Source organism: Rattus rattus, chromosome 1, assembly GCF_011064425.1.
Source record: "Rattus rattus isolate New Zealand chromosome 1, Rrattus_CSIRO_v1, whole genome shotgun sequence".
In the NCBI taxonomy this organism is placed as follows: domain Eukaryota; kingdom Metazoa; phylum Chordata; class Mammalia; order Rodentia; family Muridae; genus Rattus; species Rattus rattus.
In genome coordinates, this window is record NC_046154.1 from 17,187,286 (window position 1) to 17,204,136 (window position 16,851).

General features: G+C 49.2%; 1 protein-coding gene across 1 annotated transcript in view; it reads right to left on the bottom strand.

Moving 5' to 3' along the window:
• Positions 1–10,704: 10,704 nt before the first annotated feature.
• Positions 10,705–16,851, bottom strand: part of Padi2 (peptidyl arginine deiminase 2) — a 42,372-nt gene continuing 36,225 nt past the window's right edge. The window contains exons 14-16 of the mRNA XM_032895258.1: positions 16,492–16,577; positions 13,755–13,883; positions 10,705–13,381 (exon numbers count right to left, since the gene is read on the bottom strand). Coding sequence (XP_032751149.1) covers positions 13,148–13,381; positions 13,755–13,883; positions 16,492–16,577 — 449 coding nt within the window. The 3' untranslated portion in view covers positions 10,705–13,147. The remainder of the gene's footprint in view (positions 13,382–13,754; positions 13,884–16,491; positions 16,578–16,851) is intronic.

A 16,851-nucleotide genomic window follows, 5' to 3' on the forward strand; every position in this document is an offset into this window, starting at 1 on the left:
CTACCCAAGGGACCATCGGGGCCACCCAAGTGGGCCAAGGTTGTAGGAAGACTGTCATTTCTTTGTAACTCCTCCAGGCAGTATTTCTAGAGAACTGGTCTCTTTAGCCATTTTTTCAGCCACCATGTCAAAGGCAGACACCACCCCTACGTGAATGCCCACCCTTTTTTTCCCAGGTCACCTTGGAAAAAGCAGCCAGCAGCCAGCAAAAGCGAGACTTTGATTTACGGAGGGCCTCCTGGTGCCAGTAGGCCCACACACCCTGCCGTCACATCATTCCTGGGCTTCATGGGGATTTGGGAAGCTCAACGTTATGGAAGGATAATAAATTCCTGGGCAGCTCTACCTCCGCCCTAAGCTTTGGGGTGCCAGAAAGGCACAGAGGCCATAGGACTTAAAGGTCTGCATGGCCTCTTCTGGACTTAGGTTGCCAAGGTGTCCGTGCCATGAGACCGCAGGGTTGGGGTTGGTTTGTTGCCATCCGTGTAGACAGTGATCTATTGCTTTCATTAGACATGCCGCTGGGCGCCCTGTGTTTATGCAGAGCCTCACCTCATCGTCCACAAATGTGTTGGCATCAACAGTCTCTCCTGGTCCTCCCAACAACCCTGATGGGTCGGAATAACTGTCCCCACTTGCAGACAGTCTTTGAGAACTGGGAAATATGGGCAACCAGGGTGGGAATCCTGCTCGAGGGACTTTCTAGCCCCCCCCCCCCCAGGCCTAGGCACAGAGTCCGGGAGCAAAGACCAATACCAAGCTGGGCCTGACAGCTCAGATTGCCTTGGAAATACCCAACAGAGTTGTTAGTTACAGCACAACCTCTGCGGTATAGTGAGAACCCCTCTCCCAGTTCTCCAAAGAGAAAACGGGGGGGGGGGCAAGAGGCGGTGGTGGCAGCACACTTTCAATCCCAGCACTTGGGAGGCAGAGGCAGGTGGATCTCAGATTTGAGGCTAGCCTGGTCTAAAGAGTGAGTTCCAGGGCAGCTAGGGCTACACAGAGAAACTCAGTCTTGAAAAGCCAAAAAAAAGTGTGTGTGTGTGTGTGTGTGTGTGTGTGTGATCCCAGATACATATATTCTCTCTCTCTCTCTCTCTCTCTCTCTCTCTCTCTCTCTCTCTCTCTCTCTCTCCCCACCTCTCTCTAAGGTTCTAATTCCCCTTGGAAATAGAGCAGGCTTGTCCCACCAGCGGCCTGAGATGTTCATATTTCTACTTCTACCACCACCACTACCATCCATCAAAGTCCATGGCCACTCTAGCCTCCATTTAAATCTGTCCATCCTCTTCTCTGTCCACCCTCTTCTCTGTCCACCCCTCTTCTCTGTGCAGTTCCATAATTTGGACCTGCAATGTCCTAGCCTCCTATACCTATTTATCTATTGACAAGGGCTCTTCATGTAGCCCAGGCTGGCCCAGAATTCTTAAGCCTCCCACGTGCTGGGGTTGCAGGTGTGGGCCACCTACCTGCTTTTTCCTCATCTACAGCCCTTTGCAAAAATTCAGATCCAACTTTCTCCCTTTCTAGAAAACAACCACTCTCAACAAAATATCCTCTGCTCGGGCCATCAGTACAACTTAGACTTGGTTTGAGGATATCCCGCTTTCCTGTCTTTAGGCCCAACTGGGGACATTTCAATAGAGCAGGGCATCCTCACTGAATTTATTGTTGTCTGCAAATCTGTTTTGAATTCGTTCTTTCTATCTGTTTGGTTTTGTGGGGTGGGGGTTCTGAATTCTTTACAGCTGTGTTGATTGCAGGGAACTTCCGGGCCAAGGTGAAGATTTGTCTCTTGTTCAGGGTCACATCCAGAGCCTGCTCAGCGGCCTGCAGCACAGCAGGTGGCTAGAAACACTCAGCAGGCGAACAAAGTGCCCGGCTTAGGATGCCGCACACAGTAGGTACACAGTCAGGTGGGTCGGCCGGATGGAGGGGATGAGGAGTAAGGAAGGTGAGTTGGTTCCTTGTCGCAGTGAGAAGAGAGATTGAGGGGGGTTTTAGAGCCTTGTAGAGACTCAGGCGGGCACCGTGGTGACTATGCGAGGACCAGGACAAAGAGTGTTTTTAAAGCTCATATCGAAGGGGCTGGAGAGACCACTCAGCAGTTCCCAGCACTTACCTGGTGGCTCACAACAATCTATAATTCCAAGTCTAGGGGAAGCAGGCACACATGCAGGACTATATATATATATATATATATATATATATATATATATATATATATATGTGTGTGTGTGTGTGTGTGTGTGTGTGTGTGTGTGTGTGCGTGCGTGTGTGTGTAGGCACAACATTCACACCCAGGAAAGTCAAGTAAATCTAAAATATTTTCTTAAAAAAGATCATGATAAAATAGGAATGTTTTGAGTAACCATTCTCTACTAGCGCTAGGAACTGAACACAGGCATGTGTGCCTCGCTGGTGATCTGCCAGTGAGCCACATCCCCAAGCCTGTCCCTTTGCGTTTTAGCCCCATCAGCCCTTGTTGGCTTCCCTGGAGTCAGCATGAAAGACTTTCATGGTATATCAGGGCATCGGGTGATTCTTCAGGAAACAGAATAGAAAGACAGGGATAGAGAAAAAGCAAGGCATTCAGTGTGATCAGCCAACCAGCATCCAAACGTCCACGGGCTCAGTGTATCCTCCATAAAGCAAGGTACTGTTGCATAGGCTGGGCCGGAGTCCCCCTCACCGCACCCCAGCCCGGGAGCCTCCCCTCTGGCTACTGCAGAGGTTGCCCCTTTGTATAGCTCAATCATCCAAGCATGGCTGTGGCTTCCGAGTTTGACAAGAGGCAGACTTCTCCAGGAACATCTCCGCTCTCTGGCTGGGGTATTTACTTCTAGGGTACACTGTTCCGTATCACGAGGCGCTAGAGAGACACCGGGGTAAAAGCTGGCAATTCCAGAATCAGAGTTGACACAGTTGGCAGAGCAGATGTCAGCCTCTCCACTTCCTGTCCCCTTCCCTTCCCTACTTTGCCTGGTTCTCGGAGAAGCCCTTTCCGGTCTCCTAGGTCATTGAATGACATCCTCCTGACATCCCCCGTCAAGTTCGTGCTGTTGATGCTGTGACTGCTGACAGCATCCACGCTTGGAGACTTTCTTGGAAGTTGGGGTGAAAGGAACCCTTTGGCTGCATTTATTCCATAGTCACTACAGCAAACCGACTAGGTGGGAATTATGGGTTTTCATTTGCTGTTGAAGCTACAGAGGGTCAACTACTTAAAACCCTGGTCCCACAACTGGATGGACTCTGGGCTCTGTGACTGAAAGTGCTGGCTGCAGTTACTCGCCTCTACCTCCAGGCGGCGCTCCCGGCTCGCAGCGCTGCCCAGCCCTCTCTAACAGCTGTCGCCAGTTCGCCCTTAGAAAAGGCTTATCTAAACCCCTTTCTTTCATCCTGTACAAACCCCACCATATAATTAGACTTCTCAAAATATGCTCTCTGAGTGGGAGTGAGGCAACGGGGCCACAAGGCTTCTCCCATTTCATGAACAGTCTCTTTGGAATTAACTCCTGGAGTAGAGTCACGAGCCATCTCTGCTCCAGCTGGACCAATGTCTCACACGCTTAGGTCAGCTCAGCTGCTAGGACTTAGCAAGTGACCCAGGGCCTTCTAGGGGGACTGTGACCCACCCAGCGTCTCCAGCATACTCTCAGATTAGCAGTTCTGTGTGGGCTTCCAGATAAGCACGGACGTCGATTCACACCGCGGACACTGCGCTGCGTTGCACATGCCTTCTTCCATTTGAACCTGAATTTTCGAATGTTTTAAAAATCAGAGACAGAGGGGTTGGGGATTTAGCTCAGTGGTAGAGCGCTTGCCTAGCAAGCGCAAGGCCCTGGGTTCGGTCCTCAGCCCCGAAAAAAAAAAAAAAAAAAAAAATCAGAGACAGAGCCCTGCAAATGAAATGTAAACCGGAACCATGGTAAATATTCATTCGGTTCCTGGTGGCTGGAAGTCAGAAGCAAAACACACCAGAAAGTCAAAGGCAGGGGCTGCCCTTGTGCGGGGCCCTTGAGAGTATGTAGGTTTGTTTGGGAGTGCAAGCTGTTCTGTCAACCTTGGACTCTGTGACCTTGAGTAAGTGACTAAAGGACTCTGTGTATTAGTAAAATGAATGGGAGTAATCAGTCCCCTGCCAAGGAGGATTATCCCCCTCAGAGTTCTCCATTTGAAGGGCCTGTGGGAAAGAAACCCAGCTGAGGGGAGGGAAGGGGAACCACAAGTCCTTAGGAGAGATGACAGGCTGAGGTGGCTCACACCTTTAATCCCAGCACCTGGGAGGGAGAGGCAGGCGGGTCTCTGTGTTCCGGACTAGCCTGGTCCACAGAGTTAGTTCCAGGACAGCCATGGCTACACAGAGAAACACTGTCTCTCACCCCCCCCTCAAGAAAAGGGGGGTACACATGACAGGCAGGGGGGCATGGTAATGTGTCTGCTGTGCATTTCAGATCCCCAGCAGCCAGGCCCCGCTGAGGTCACTCACCTATAACCCCAGCTCGGGACTGAGGTGGGCACTGAGACCTGGAGGATTCGCTGTGCGGCCAGTCTAGCAGCTGCAGCTGTCACTGACCAGCCTGACTGTGTTTAGCCATCAAAGGAGGGGATGTGGGGTCAGCAATGATGTAAGTAGACACACATTCATACACACCTGGTGGATGAAGCAAGTGCCAAAGAGATCCAAACATTTCACATATATACACATATGTGTGTGTGTGCGCACACACACAGACGTGCACATGCATTTGGCAGATGGAGCAAAGCTCCAACTCTTTATTTCATTTTTGCTTCCCCAACTTATATGTCCCAGCAAAATCTTTCAAGCAGTACACTGTGGTTACATTCTGTTTCTCTTTGAACGGCTACACTGAGTGTATGTAAAAAAAAAAAAAGTTCCCCAAATAGTTTACTTATTATGGGTTTAAAAAAATGTTATTTCCGGGTTGGGGATTTAGCTCAGTGGTAGAGCGCTTGCCTAGCAAGCACAAGGCCCTGGGTTCGGTCCTCAGCTCCGGAAAAAAAAAATTAAAAAAAAAAAAAACAAACCCAAAACGTTATTCCTAAAAACCTGTTTGTAAATTGCATTTGTTTTCTATTTTTTAAGGTTTTTGTTTTGTTCGTTTTGCTTTTCTGCATTAGTATTGTGCTTTGCATGTATGTCTGCAACGTAAGTGACCTGTCTCCTGGAACTAGAGTTTACAGAACGTTGTGAGCCGGCCATATGAGTGCCCTGGAAAAGCAGCCAGCGCTTTTTTTTTTTTTTTTCTTCTTCTTCTTCTTCTTCTTCTTCTTTTTTTTTTTTTTTTCCGGAGCTGGGGACTGAACCCAGGGCCTTGCGCTTGCTACCACTGAGCTAAATCCCCAACCCCGTAAGTTGCATTTGTAACTGAGCAACTTGTTACAGAGTAACAAAGTGTAAGCAAGCAAGGTAATTTTCTCAGCCAGTTTCTCTTACTGGCAGGCTGCAATGTGCAGTTACAAAGAAAGTTCAATTGATTTTTATTTTTTATCTTAAACAGTAATCGCATGAAAATTTTTTAAAAAATAAATCACAAATCTAAACTTTTATGTAAAAAAAAAAAAGGTCAGCCATTTCTACTTTAAATCACCAGGGTGCATATCTACTCATTAACGATTTTTTATTAAATCATATCAGGAAGTAGAGAGCACAAATGGGTACAAGAAATTAATCATCGCCTTGCTCGCCAGCCCGGCTTTAGCGAGAGAGGCAGGTCAGTGAATTCTGGTCGGGCTGACACTGTTCTTGTTCACCAAAAAATCCCTTATGCAATTATCGAAATTTTTTTTTCTGAATTTTAAATTGTTCCCTAAGAGTTTCTACATCAAAACTGAAAAAAAAAAATCTTACCCTAACTTTACTAATAAGCTACGCCTCCACATTCTTCCTGAGGGTGGTGGTCCTTGCTAACAATCTCTAAGTTCTTTCCAAGGGTGGTGGTCGAATCATTCTGCTCCAGCAGCAATGTTTAAAAAAGATCAGGGGTTGTTATTGTGTCAAGGACACTGCCCAATGAGGGGGTCGGACAACCCCTTAGAGTTTCCAGAGGGCTCACAGGATAGGAGGGACTCAGGGCAACAAACAGTAATATTCCCCGACACCATGAACCTGGGGTTGGGAAAGTGGCAAGCGGGCACGAAGTCTCGGGTTCAGTTCTCAGCATTGCAGAAAAAGGACATGGTGGTCCCTGCCTGTGATTTCAGTTCTGGGAAGGTGGAGGCAGAGGGTCAGAAGCTCAAGATCAGTTTTGGTTGTTAAGGCTGTCCTGGGCTAGAGATCCTATCTCAGAAGCAAAAAGGGGGGGAGCGAGAGAGAGCAAGCTGAGCCGTGGTGGTGTACACCTTTGATCTCAGCACTCAGGGGCTAGCCTGGTCTACAGAGTAAGCCCAGCATAGCCAAGGCTACACAGAAAAAAAATCCTGTCTTGAAAACAAAACAAAACAAAACAAAACAAAACAACAACAACAAAAACAAAACAAAAAAGAAAGGAAAGTCAGAGAAAAGGGATATCACTTAGTGGTAGAACGGGTATCTAGAATGTGTGAGACCTTTGGCTCAGTCTTCAATATCCAAACAGAAAAGATTTCTCATTCAGAACCTCTCCCCCTCTGAGGAGTTCTTTCTTACTTTTCCTTAATAAATCTGTGTTTGGTCTGTAAATCATGTATAAACAAGTAAAAAGACAGAAAATAAGCGAGAAGCCAGCCTACCTCCGTCTTAGGCTTAGAAGACACACTGGGCTCATTCCCGCATACAACTAAATCTTTGTTTCTCAAGGATTGGCCTATGCCCCGCCTATAACCTTCACTACAGATAGTGCTGGACGATCTGTCCCAGGAAATGACAACTATGCCTTTGTTTCAGAGAGTTGTAACAACATCTTGCAACCTCACCTTTGCTCAAACGGTTCTCGTGACTACCTTGCGATCATGTCTTTGCTTCAAAAAGGTTGTTATGATCAACTTACTCTGCTTAACGTCCTGTTCCTGTAACCCCGCCCATTCCCCCCACCTCATTTGAAAATCCCTACGCCTGAGCTATAAAAGCCTTGTCTTCCTCACACCCAATGCTGAACCCCACTTATTGGGAGGCATCCTGTGTACAGGAATGAAAAAAACTTGCTTTAATCAATTACTTGTTTCAGTTACTCTGGCCATGATGATGTGGGTCGGTGGTCTGCCTTTTACCTTGAATCGTCGGGGTTAACCTTAGGAAAGAAAGAGACAGACTGATCTTCCCTCTGATGATGGCATCTGAACAGGTGCTTCACTCAGAAATGGTCATATGTTGCGATGATTATTTAAAAAATGTCATCTTTTATACCGAGCTAGTGCCCACACTGCTGTACGGCCACGTGGCATCTGCGGGGTACCTTCATCTCAGCGGTGGCCAGTTCCAGTATGGCACCACACTAAGTTACCTCTAGCTATCCGTTAGCCCCCTGCAGTCTCTCAGCCCCCTTTGCTAGCCGCCCTCTCCTGGCTGTCTCTCTGCCGGCCTGGAACACTCTGGTCTCAGCTATCCAGTAAAATCAGGACACTAGAGGTCCAGCAGTGGCTGACCTATTGCGACTCCCTGCCGTGGACTCTGCCCACACTCCCATCAACCGTCCCCTGGGTAGTTATAGTATAAACTCCCAGCAACCCATTAAAACCATGACTCAACAAGCTGTAATTTACCAATCAGATTTATGTGTTAAAATCTCAATCCACAATACGTCCACACAATAAACTCACAGCCAATTGATAAAGATATAAACTGCCCACCTAGATAAGACAAACCGATCTATAGAAATCTATCCCTTAAGAAATATTCGTAACTACCTATGGCCAATGAAGACCACACAGATCTGGGTTGTCCTTCTCTGCCTCCATCTTGGTTCTTCCCCCTTTTCTCTTCTCTCGCTTTACAAAAACTTTGTCCCTGCCTTCCTTTTACTGTTCAATCATGGGCCCTGACCCATCTTGTGCCAGCCCTCGCCTGCATAAAGACATCAATCATACATAGGAGACAGAAGGGCAAAAACTTCCTTCCGGAGCAGTAGCCTGGGGAAGAGGTCTTAGCATGTGAACCTGAGGCTACCGAGGATCACTTGGGTCATGAGCATGGCTGTAATAAAAACGGCAGAGAGATGGCTCAGCAGTTAAGAGCACTGACTGCTCTTCCAGAGGTCCTGAGTTCAAATCCCAGCACCCACAGGCAACTCACAACCATCTGTAACTCCAGTTTTAGGGGGCCCAATGCCCTAGTTTTGTTTCTGCAGGCTTTGCAAGCATGTGATGCACAGACATTCATCATAGACCTATGGGTTAGGGTTAGTGATGAAGGAGGAAGAGAGGGAAGGGGGTGGGGCTGAGGACAAGGATTTCCTTTTCCCTACAAGACAACCTTTAACAGTAAAAGACAGAATCAAGTTATATCCTGGACCTACTAGGGGAAAGGGGGCAGAGATAAGGGGGTCATGTGTTTTTCTTTCCACAAGATTGAGGGGGTGTCATCCTGACAGTGGGCAATGGTCACATAGCAAAGCCCCACCCCCACAAGCCCACCCCACGAATGGTGATGGCTATAGCTTAGGTGAGAGGACTTTCTGGAAGGAAAAGGGCTGATGTTCACTTCTACTTTCTGTGTTACAGAAATCAACTTTGGTGAGCTGTGGCATTCAGACGACTGGATTCTAGGTTTTTGTTGTTATTTTTGTCTTTTGAGACACGATTTCTCTGTATCACCTTGGATATCCTGGAACTCACTCTGTAGACCAGGCTGGCCTTGAACTCACAGAGACTCTCCTGCCTCTGCCTCCTGAGTACTGGGATTAAAGGCGTGTGCCAACAACTCCTGGCATCTCTAGGGATTTAATGAAAATGTCCCTTTCCATAATTGGTGATAAACCTGGCAGAAAAGATTCTAGAACTATGCCAACCAATATGTGAACACTTGTAGCTACTGAGGACTTAAGTCTTGTGACTTTGTTCATTTAATTAATTAATTAATTGAGTCATTCATTTATTTTTGAGACAGAGGCCCCCTGTTCAGCCTTGGTTGGTCTGGAACTAACTCTCTACCTAGACCTTGGACTCACAAGATTCATCTGTCTCTGCCTCCTGAGTGCTGGGATTAAAGGCGTATGCCATCATGCCTGGCTAGAAGCTTCCTCCTCCCCCACCCCGCCCCACCACACATGTAGACCCATGTGCCACAGCAGGGTCAGAGGATAACTTTATAGCCCACTCTTTCCTCTTACCTTAATGGTAGTCTCAGACACAAAAGGCTGCAAGCTTAGGGTAAGCCCTTTACCTGGGAAGCTACCTCACGGGTTTAACTTCGCTCTTTTTAAACACAACTTATTATCTTATTTATTTATTTGTATGTATCTGAGCATGTGCGCACATGCAGGTGCCCACAGAGGCCAAAAGTGGTAATTAGTCACCTTATGTGGGTGCTGGGAACTGAACCCTGGTCTGTCTGGAAGAGTAATGTTTAACCACTGAGCCATTTTTCCAAGCCCCACTCCCTAACTCTGTTTTTTTTTTCTTAACGATTTATTTATCGTATTAATACAAGTATACTGTCGCTCTCTTCAGACACACCAGTAAAGGACATTGGATCCCATTACAGATGGTTGTGAGCCACCATGTGGTTGCTAGGAATTGAACTCAAGACCTCTGGAAGAACAAGACCACTGGGCCAGGCCACCTCTCCAGCTCTCCCCAACTCTGTTCTTTTTTTTTTTAAACTACTCTTTTTTTTTTTCCCCAGAGCTAAGGACCTAACCCAGGGCCTTGCACTTGCTAGGCAAGCGCTCTACCACTGAGCTAAATCCCCAACCCCCCAACTCTGTTCTTTTTTTTTTTTTTTTTGGTTCTTTTTTCCGGAGCTGGGGACCGAACCCAGGGCCTTGCGCTTCCTAGGCAAGCGCTCTAACCACTGAGCTAAATCCCCAACCCCCCAACTCTGTTCTTAATGCAGCAGATACAACCTTTTTTAAATCTTCCTGTGGACTACCAGTGACTCTACCTATCAAGTACCAAAGGGACCATAGTTAGCGCCCTGCTGGTCAGGTGCAGCGGGTCTCCAGCTCCAGGGGCTCAACTTCCAGGGGCCATCAGCTCTGCAGAGCTTACAGGGGGTACTGGGATGAACTGGCCTGGAAATTACACCCCTTGCTTATGTCTTCACTTTCAGTGTCCTGTTACCCCAGTTCCCGGACCCGTTTCTCCTGGAGACACTTTGCTAAGAGATGCTCATCTCACTGTGTGCATCCTGGGAAACTTGCCTTTAAAACACATGAACGAGGGGTTGGGGATTTAGCTCAGTGGTAGAGCGTTTGCCTAGCAAGCCCAAGGCCCTGGGTTCGGTCCCCAGCTCCGAAAAAAAGAAAACAAAACAAAACAAAACAAACAAACAAACAAAACACATGAACGATTCTTTCTGTGGATATTGGTCATGACCTTGGGTAGAGGCCATGTGACACATAGTCCTGAGTGTGTGTGTGTTTGTGTGTGTGTGTGTGTGTGTGTGTGTGTGTGTGTGCGCGCGCGCGCACGCGCACGAGGGTATGTGTCTGCGGGACATGGGGGTGGTACCAGGTCCTTGATATGAGTTTGATGAGGACCTCGAGGGCCGCATGACTTGCGATCATGTCTCGGAAGCCACAAAGAAAATCACCCAGAGCCACGTAATGTCCCGCGGACGGCTTATTTTATTGCCCTTTATTTTGGCTCTTCCCTCAGACACTCCTCAGACTCCATGTTGGCTTCTTTTCCAGGAAGTCCATGCTGCCCCGTTCCCGCCATCTTCCTGCCGTTACCCCCACCCTCAGCAGAGCATTTCAAAATTAACATTGAAACAGGAACTGGCATAGCCCAGAAGCATCTGGGCATAAGTTTAAAAAAAAACAAACAAACCAACAAACAGTGGAGGTGGGGAAGAGCAAGGAGTCCACGGGATGGGGCGTCCACACTTGGGGGAGTCACACTGGGTGAGTAAGTGAGATGGGACAGGCAGAGTCCTGGAGTTCCAGAAATTTTCTAAACAACCAACCAACACAACCTACAAAAGACACGTCTTGGCCCCCACGAGGGAAGGGCTCACTTCCTCTTAACGCAGATAAAAATAAAAGCAGTAAAAGCCACTTTAACGGAACACCACACACGACAAACCGCCACATCCCCAGACCACCTCCCTCAGAGAGGTGCCTGTGTTTTCCACTCTGGAGCAGGAGACAGGATTTGGGGCTTTGCCCTCAAGGGCAGGAACCTCTGTCCCCAGAGACAGAGGATGACAGCTTTGGAGGCTCTGGGGCCTGACCTGGCATGGTGCACTAGGCCAGCTGGACAGAAAAGAGGACGCCTCCTAATTGTTGAAGGCAGTGACTGTTGTCCTGAATGCTTCTTGAATATAGTGGGTAGTGTTACCACAGCAAGGGCAGAGGGTGGCTATGCAGACGTGGGTTTTGTCTGTTGGGACAAGCGAGTCTATGGCTAGCTTGTGTTATCAGAGTCCAAGTCTGTGCCCACTGCTCAGTAGCATACTGAGGAAATAATGCAAGGTAAAAATTTTGTTCCCCTAAGAATGTGGGTGTAACCCTTTTCTTCAGCTATAAAATGGGACCGTTTAACCCTCCAAAGCAGAATTACCATTTCTTACCTTCTTGGCCTTAAAAGGACTTTATTTTAAGAGACATATTTTCCTTGTTTCTATTTTTTTAAGCATCGTTTATTTTACTTTACTTGTATGTGTGCTTGAGGGCGTGTATGTGAACCATCTGTGTGCAGAAGCCCATGGAGGTCAGAGGAGAGCATCGGACCCCCTGGGACTAGAGTTATAGTTGGTTGTGAGCCACCAACTGGGTGCTGAGAACTGAACCCAGGTCCTCTGCAAGAGCAGCAAGTGCTTTTAACCACTGGGCCACTTCTCCAGACTCTCAAACATTTATTTGTCTATGGGTTTGTGCACATGTGTGAAGTGCCCTCAGAAAAGGGTATTGGATCCTCTGGATCTGGAGTTACAGACAGCTGTGGGTGCTGGGAACTGAACTTGGGTCCCTTTGAAGAGCAGGGAGCATTTTTAACTGCCGAGCCATCTCTACAGCTCCTGGGGGCCTTTCTAAATGAAGCAAAGGGGATACGTTTGCCTGTATCTGGATGGAAGGCCTTCGGAAAGTGTGCTGGAAAATTCCGCCTCGGGAGCAGTAGCTAGCTGGGAAGTGATCAGTGAGGCTGGGGCATTGCCAGCATCCTTGGACAGTGGGATTGGCTACTTCTCAGGCCCTCGGGAGGCCTGCATCTGGCTGGTGGTGAAGAAACTGTAGCTGCTGGAGGGGCAACATCCAGAATAGGAAGGTCAGTGTCAGAAACAGAAGAACAATGGAAAAAGAGGCCCACGGACTGGCCAGAGAATTGAGGACCAGGGGAGAGAACAGAAATAGTGTCGACACACAGGAGCATCTTTGTCTACTGAACTTTGGACCTCGGATGCTAGTCCCAGACCTCCCCGTCCTCCCAAAAGTGGGCAGCCCGCATCCACAGAAAGTGAAGACCTCTCCTCTGCTAAGACCCATTTCCAGATGATTCTAAGCTGAACGATTGGACCCTCAGGGGGTGGGGGTGGGGTGGGGTGGGGACACAGTGTGTATGGAAAGCCGTAAGGAATGAACGGGTGCAGGACAACACCAGGAGGCCCCAAGGTAGGTAAGCTTGAAAAGATGGTTCCGTCCGAGTTACACCAGGACCCTGGCCTTAGTCCTCCTGGTCTATCTTGAATGTCAGATGGGTGCTGGGCGAGCCAATGACCTCAGAGTCTCCCTTCTCTCTCCCCTCCTTTTGATCTGGAGTAGAGGCTGAGAATTCTTTGGGGGGACAGTGCGACTACATGATTTGTTGAAGTCTGGTTTTCCCTTCCAGAGCTCTGCACACTAACCACATGTCTAGCTATTTTCAGGGGTAGGGAACGGTTGGGCTTACTCGGGGTGGCTTCAATGGACACTAAGGTCCTTCTCCAGGGGACAGCAAGGCACATATACCTTCCCAATCCCACCCGCTTCTTGTAGGGGAAGGACTTGGGGACACAGGAAGGACCTGGAGATCGCAGGGAAGGAAGGAAGGCCAGGGCCCCTGGCAGTCAGGGCACCATGTGCCACCACTTGAAGGTGAAGGGCTTCCTACGCACGTTGGTGCCACAGTGAACCTCTCCCAGAAACTTGTGGTATGCAGAGATGTCATCAATGAAGGTGCAGGCAAGGCCCAGGGGCTCCAGCAGGCCTCGAACATGTGTCTCCAGGCAGCACTCCTCCTCGACCTGGGGCCCGAAAGGCTTGGGGATACCCAGGTCTTTGTCTAGCACGATCATGTTCACCTGGGGTGGGGGGAGTGAGTGTTCAGGGAGCAGCCACTGTTTGCCTGTGGGTGTCAAGGCTCTTGGACCCCTGATACTGTCCTATGTAGGAAGTGTTATCTGGGATCCTCCTTTAGAGGTGGGGAAACCGAGGCACAGATTTTGAGCTAATCCTGGTCTGTGCTGTGATATTATTCGCAAAGCACTCTCCTATCTGTTAGAGTAATGGGTTGGGAGTCACCTAGTAAAAAAGGAAGTTAAGCATGTCACCCCTCTTCAGAGAGGGCAAGTGCCAGAGGTGAGGTCACACAGCCACTCAGCTGGGCCTTTTGGGGCTGGTTACACCCTGCTGGGGCTGGCGCTGGTGTGAGGGGCTGGGGCTGGTGTATCTCACCATGTTAGGGAAGAAAGCCCTGGCCTGACGGTCTTCATCCATCTTGAAGAGAGCAGGCAGGTCAATGATGTCCTTCTCAGTCAGCGCCAGCTCCTTCTTAAGGATGTCACGGTTCCAATCCAGACAGCGCTGGGAGAGGGGGAAAGAGGAAGCCTTGAGGTCAGGGGACACACACTGGCTTAGCTGTGTCTCTGCCACCTTCTCTGCCACTCCTCCATATCTCTCCACCAGGGATAAAAGGCAGTAGTAAATCCATCTCTTTGTTTTTGTTTTTGTTTTTTCCTTTTCTTTTTTTCGGAGCTGGGGACTGAACTCAGGGCCTTGCGCTTGCTAGGCAAGCGCCCTACCACTGAGCTAAATCCCCAACCCTGTTTTTGTTTTTTTTGAGACAGGGTCTCTTTGTAGCCCTGGCTGTCCTGAAACTCTATAGACCAGGCTAGCCTTGAACTCACAGAGATCCGCAGGTGTTATGCTTAAAGGCGTGTGCTTAATGGTCCATTGAGGCACAGCTACAGATGAACAGAAAACTCTGGACTGCCGCTAATGCTTGCTAGTCTCCCTGCAATGCTACAGCCCAAGCTCTGTTAGCTTAGTCACCCCTTTGCCCCCTAACTTAAACTTTACAATAAAAAATTGCTAGCGGCTGGGCTTGCCCACAACTAGCAGATGTGTCAGCCATGTTGCTGACAACTGTGAACGACGTAAACCAGAGATAGAACTCAGAACAGTCCTCGCTGAAAACCAAACTTAAGCGACAGAGACCCAGGTGACCCTGGAGGACTGTGCCCTCCAGCTTACTCAGCTAATGAGGAAAGCCCGGAGGGGCGGGCCTTAGTGCTTAAACTCTCCTCTCTCTGCTGTCAATCAGTGCACCTGCCATCTGGGCTTTGCAAAGCTGTAAGCTGGGCTTTGCAAAGCTGTAAGCTGGGCTTTGCAAAGCTGCCTAGCTTCTCCAGAGTTCTTATTACAGTGTGTGTGTGTGTGTGTGTGTGTGTGTGTGTGTGTGTGTGTGTGTGTGCATGCGCACATGTGTGCTGTGTTTCTTACAGGGATCATGGAGGGATAGTCAGAGGTCAGCCCCAATGAGGAGGCTGGCTCAGCTCCAGTGGGTCCTGCTTCAGAGAGTGGCTGGGTTGTACTAACTTCTCTGAGCTTCAGGTGAGAGCTCACTGGCGGTCCCTTGACACTTCCTCTCACCTCAGTGATTAAGGGGGGGGGGGAGTTACAGTGACTCAGGACTGAGCAAACTGGTACTGGGAAACTCCCTGACCACACATCACCAGTTCAGGTTGACCCCAAGGCAGAGGGAGATACAGGGTCCTGTTCAAATGCCGCAGGGCATCTAAGAGCTCTGTTTCCCAGGATGCTGTGCAGGTATTTATGCGAGGCTTTGAACTTCCACAGCCTTGAGGGCACCTGTGCATACCGACCTGTGCACAGTCGGAGCCCCATCAGCCTGAGCCCCATCAGCCTGAGCCTGAGGTCCACACAACCATAGGACTTTGAACAAACCCCACCCAACCCTGACTCCTGCCCCTTCCCTCACTTCCATTGCCTCACTCAGTTGCCCACTGTGACCCACATCCTGATAGCAAGGTCAGGGCAGATTCTGGAGATAAAGCCCTCTCTGTCTGGACAAACAACTCCGGGAGAGAGAAACCTCAGGTTTGCAGTAACCCGAGTTAAGCTGCATTTAACTTCCCCCTTCCACAAACCTCCTACATAAACCCCAAGTGTACCCCTCCCCCTTCCACAGACACCCCTTTCCTGCAGTGTCTGAACAGTCTGCCGAGGCCCACCCTCCAGCCTATTTTCTGCCTCTAGATTCTTCAAACTGACTTAGATATCTAACACTGCATTACTATGGGCCAAGAATGGGTTCTGATTGGTCTCTCTCTCTCTCTCTCTCTCTCTCTCTCTCTCTCTCTCTCTCCCTTCTCTTTTCTTTCTCTCCTTCCTTTCTTTCTTTTCTCTCTCTTCCTTCCTTTCTTTCTTTCTTTCTTTCTTTCTTTCTTTCTTTCTTTCTTTTTTTCTTCTCTCTCTCTTTCTTTCTTTCTTTCTTTCCAAGGCAGGGTTTCTCAGCCTGACCTTGAACTCACAGATCCACCTGCCTCTGCCATAACCTAGGCCATCTTAAAATGGAATCCAAGGCTCTCTTTCTGTCAAGGCAGGAGCTCTACCCATGGAGCTCACTCCTAGGTGCTGGGTTTAATGTCTGGTGCAACTCTTTTTTTTGGTTTTTTTTTTCAGAGCTGGGGACCGAACCCAGGGCCTTGCGCTTCCCTAGGCAAGCGCTCTACCACTGAGCTAAATCCCCAGCCCCTGGTGCAACTCTTAAGACAAGAATGAGAATGTCTTAAGACAAGAAGCAGAATGTCACGCCCACACACAGCTCTTCAAAGGATTTGCGAGCAGCCATAGCTCTAGAGGGAGGGATGCGTTCAGGCCACCATTGTCCAGACAGCAAGTCTAGAGCTTCGGTCTCCCCTTAAGGGGAATGCGCTCTGACCACGTGTCTGATGCAGCTCTGGGCTTGAGGTTCTGAGCCCTGCTGCCCCTCTTGGCACAGAAACGGCCAGCAGATCCAGCAGGTGCTTGCCGAGGCCTCTCGGGGCCAGAAGCCCCCAAGCCTCTGACTTTTCCCATAAAACCAGCCTCTGCCAAGATGACAAACTTGTTTGCAGTCCCTTCCTGTCCTCCTGTGTTGCCCCCCACCCCAACCCTCCTGCCCCTGTACCTGAAAGTACTGGTTTTCCTGCGTGAGGCTCTCATTGGACAGGATCTTGTTGATGGTGATTCGTTTGCTACTCATGCCCCCCAGACCTGTGGGGGTCAGAGAATGACAGTAAACCTTACCTGCCTGCCTGGTAGCCCATCTGAGCTACTTGCTGGCAGTGGGGGATGGGGTGGGAGTGAGGTGGGGGGAGGGGGAGGGGAGGGGGCAGAGGAATGGGGGAGGGGTGATTTTCTACCCAGGGAAGCAACATGCACTCCTTTCTCTAGATCCGCCAGTCTCCTAAGCCAGGAGGTGGGTGAAACATTTTGTGCTCTCTGGCAGAAGAGTCCTGGGTGCCCCGTCTGAACATTAGCAGCTGAC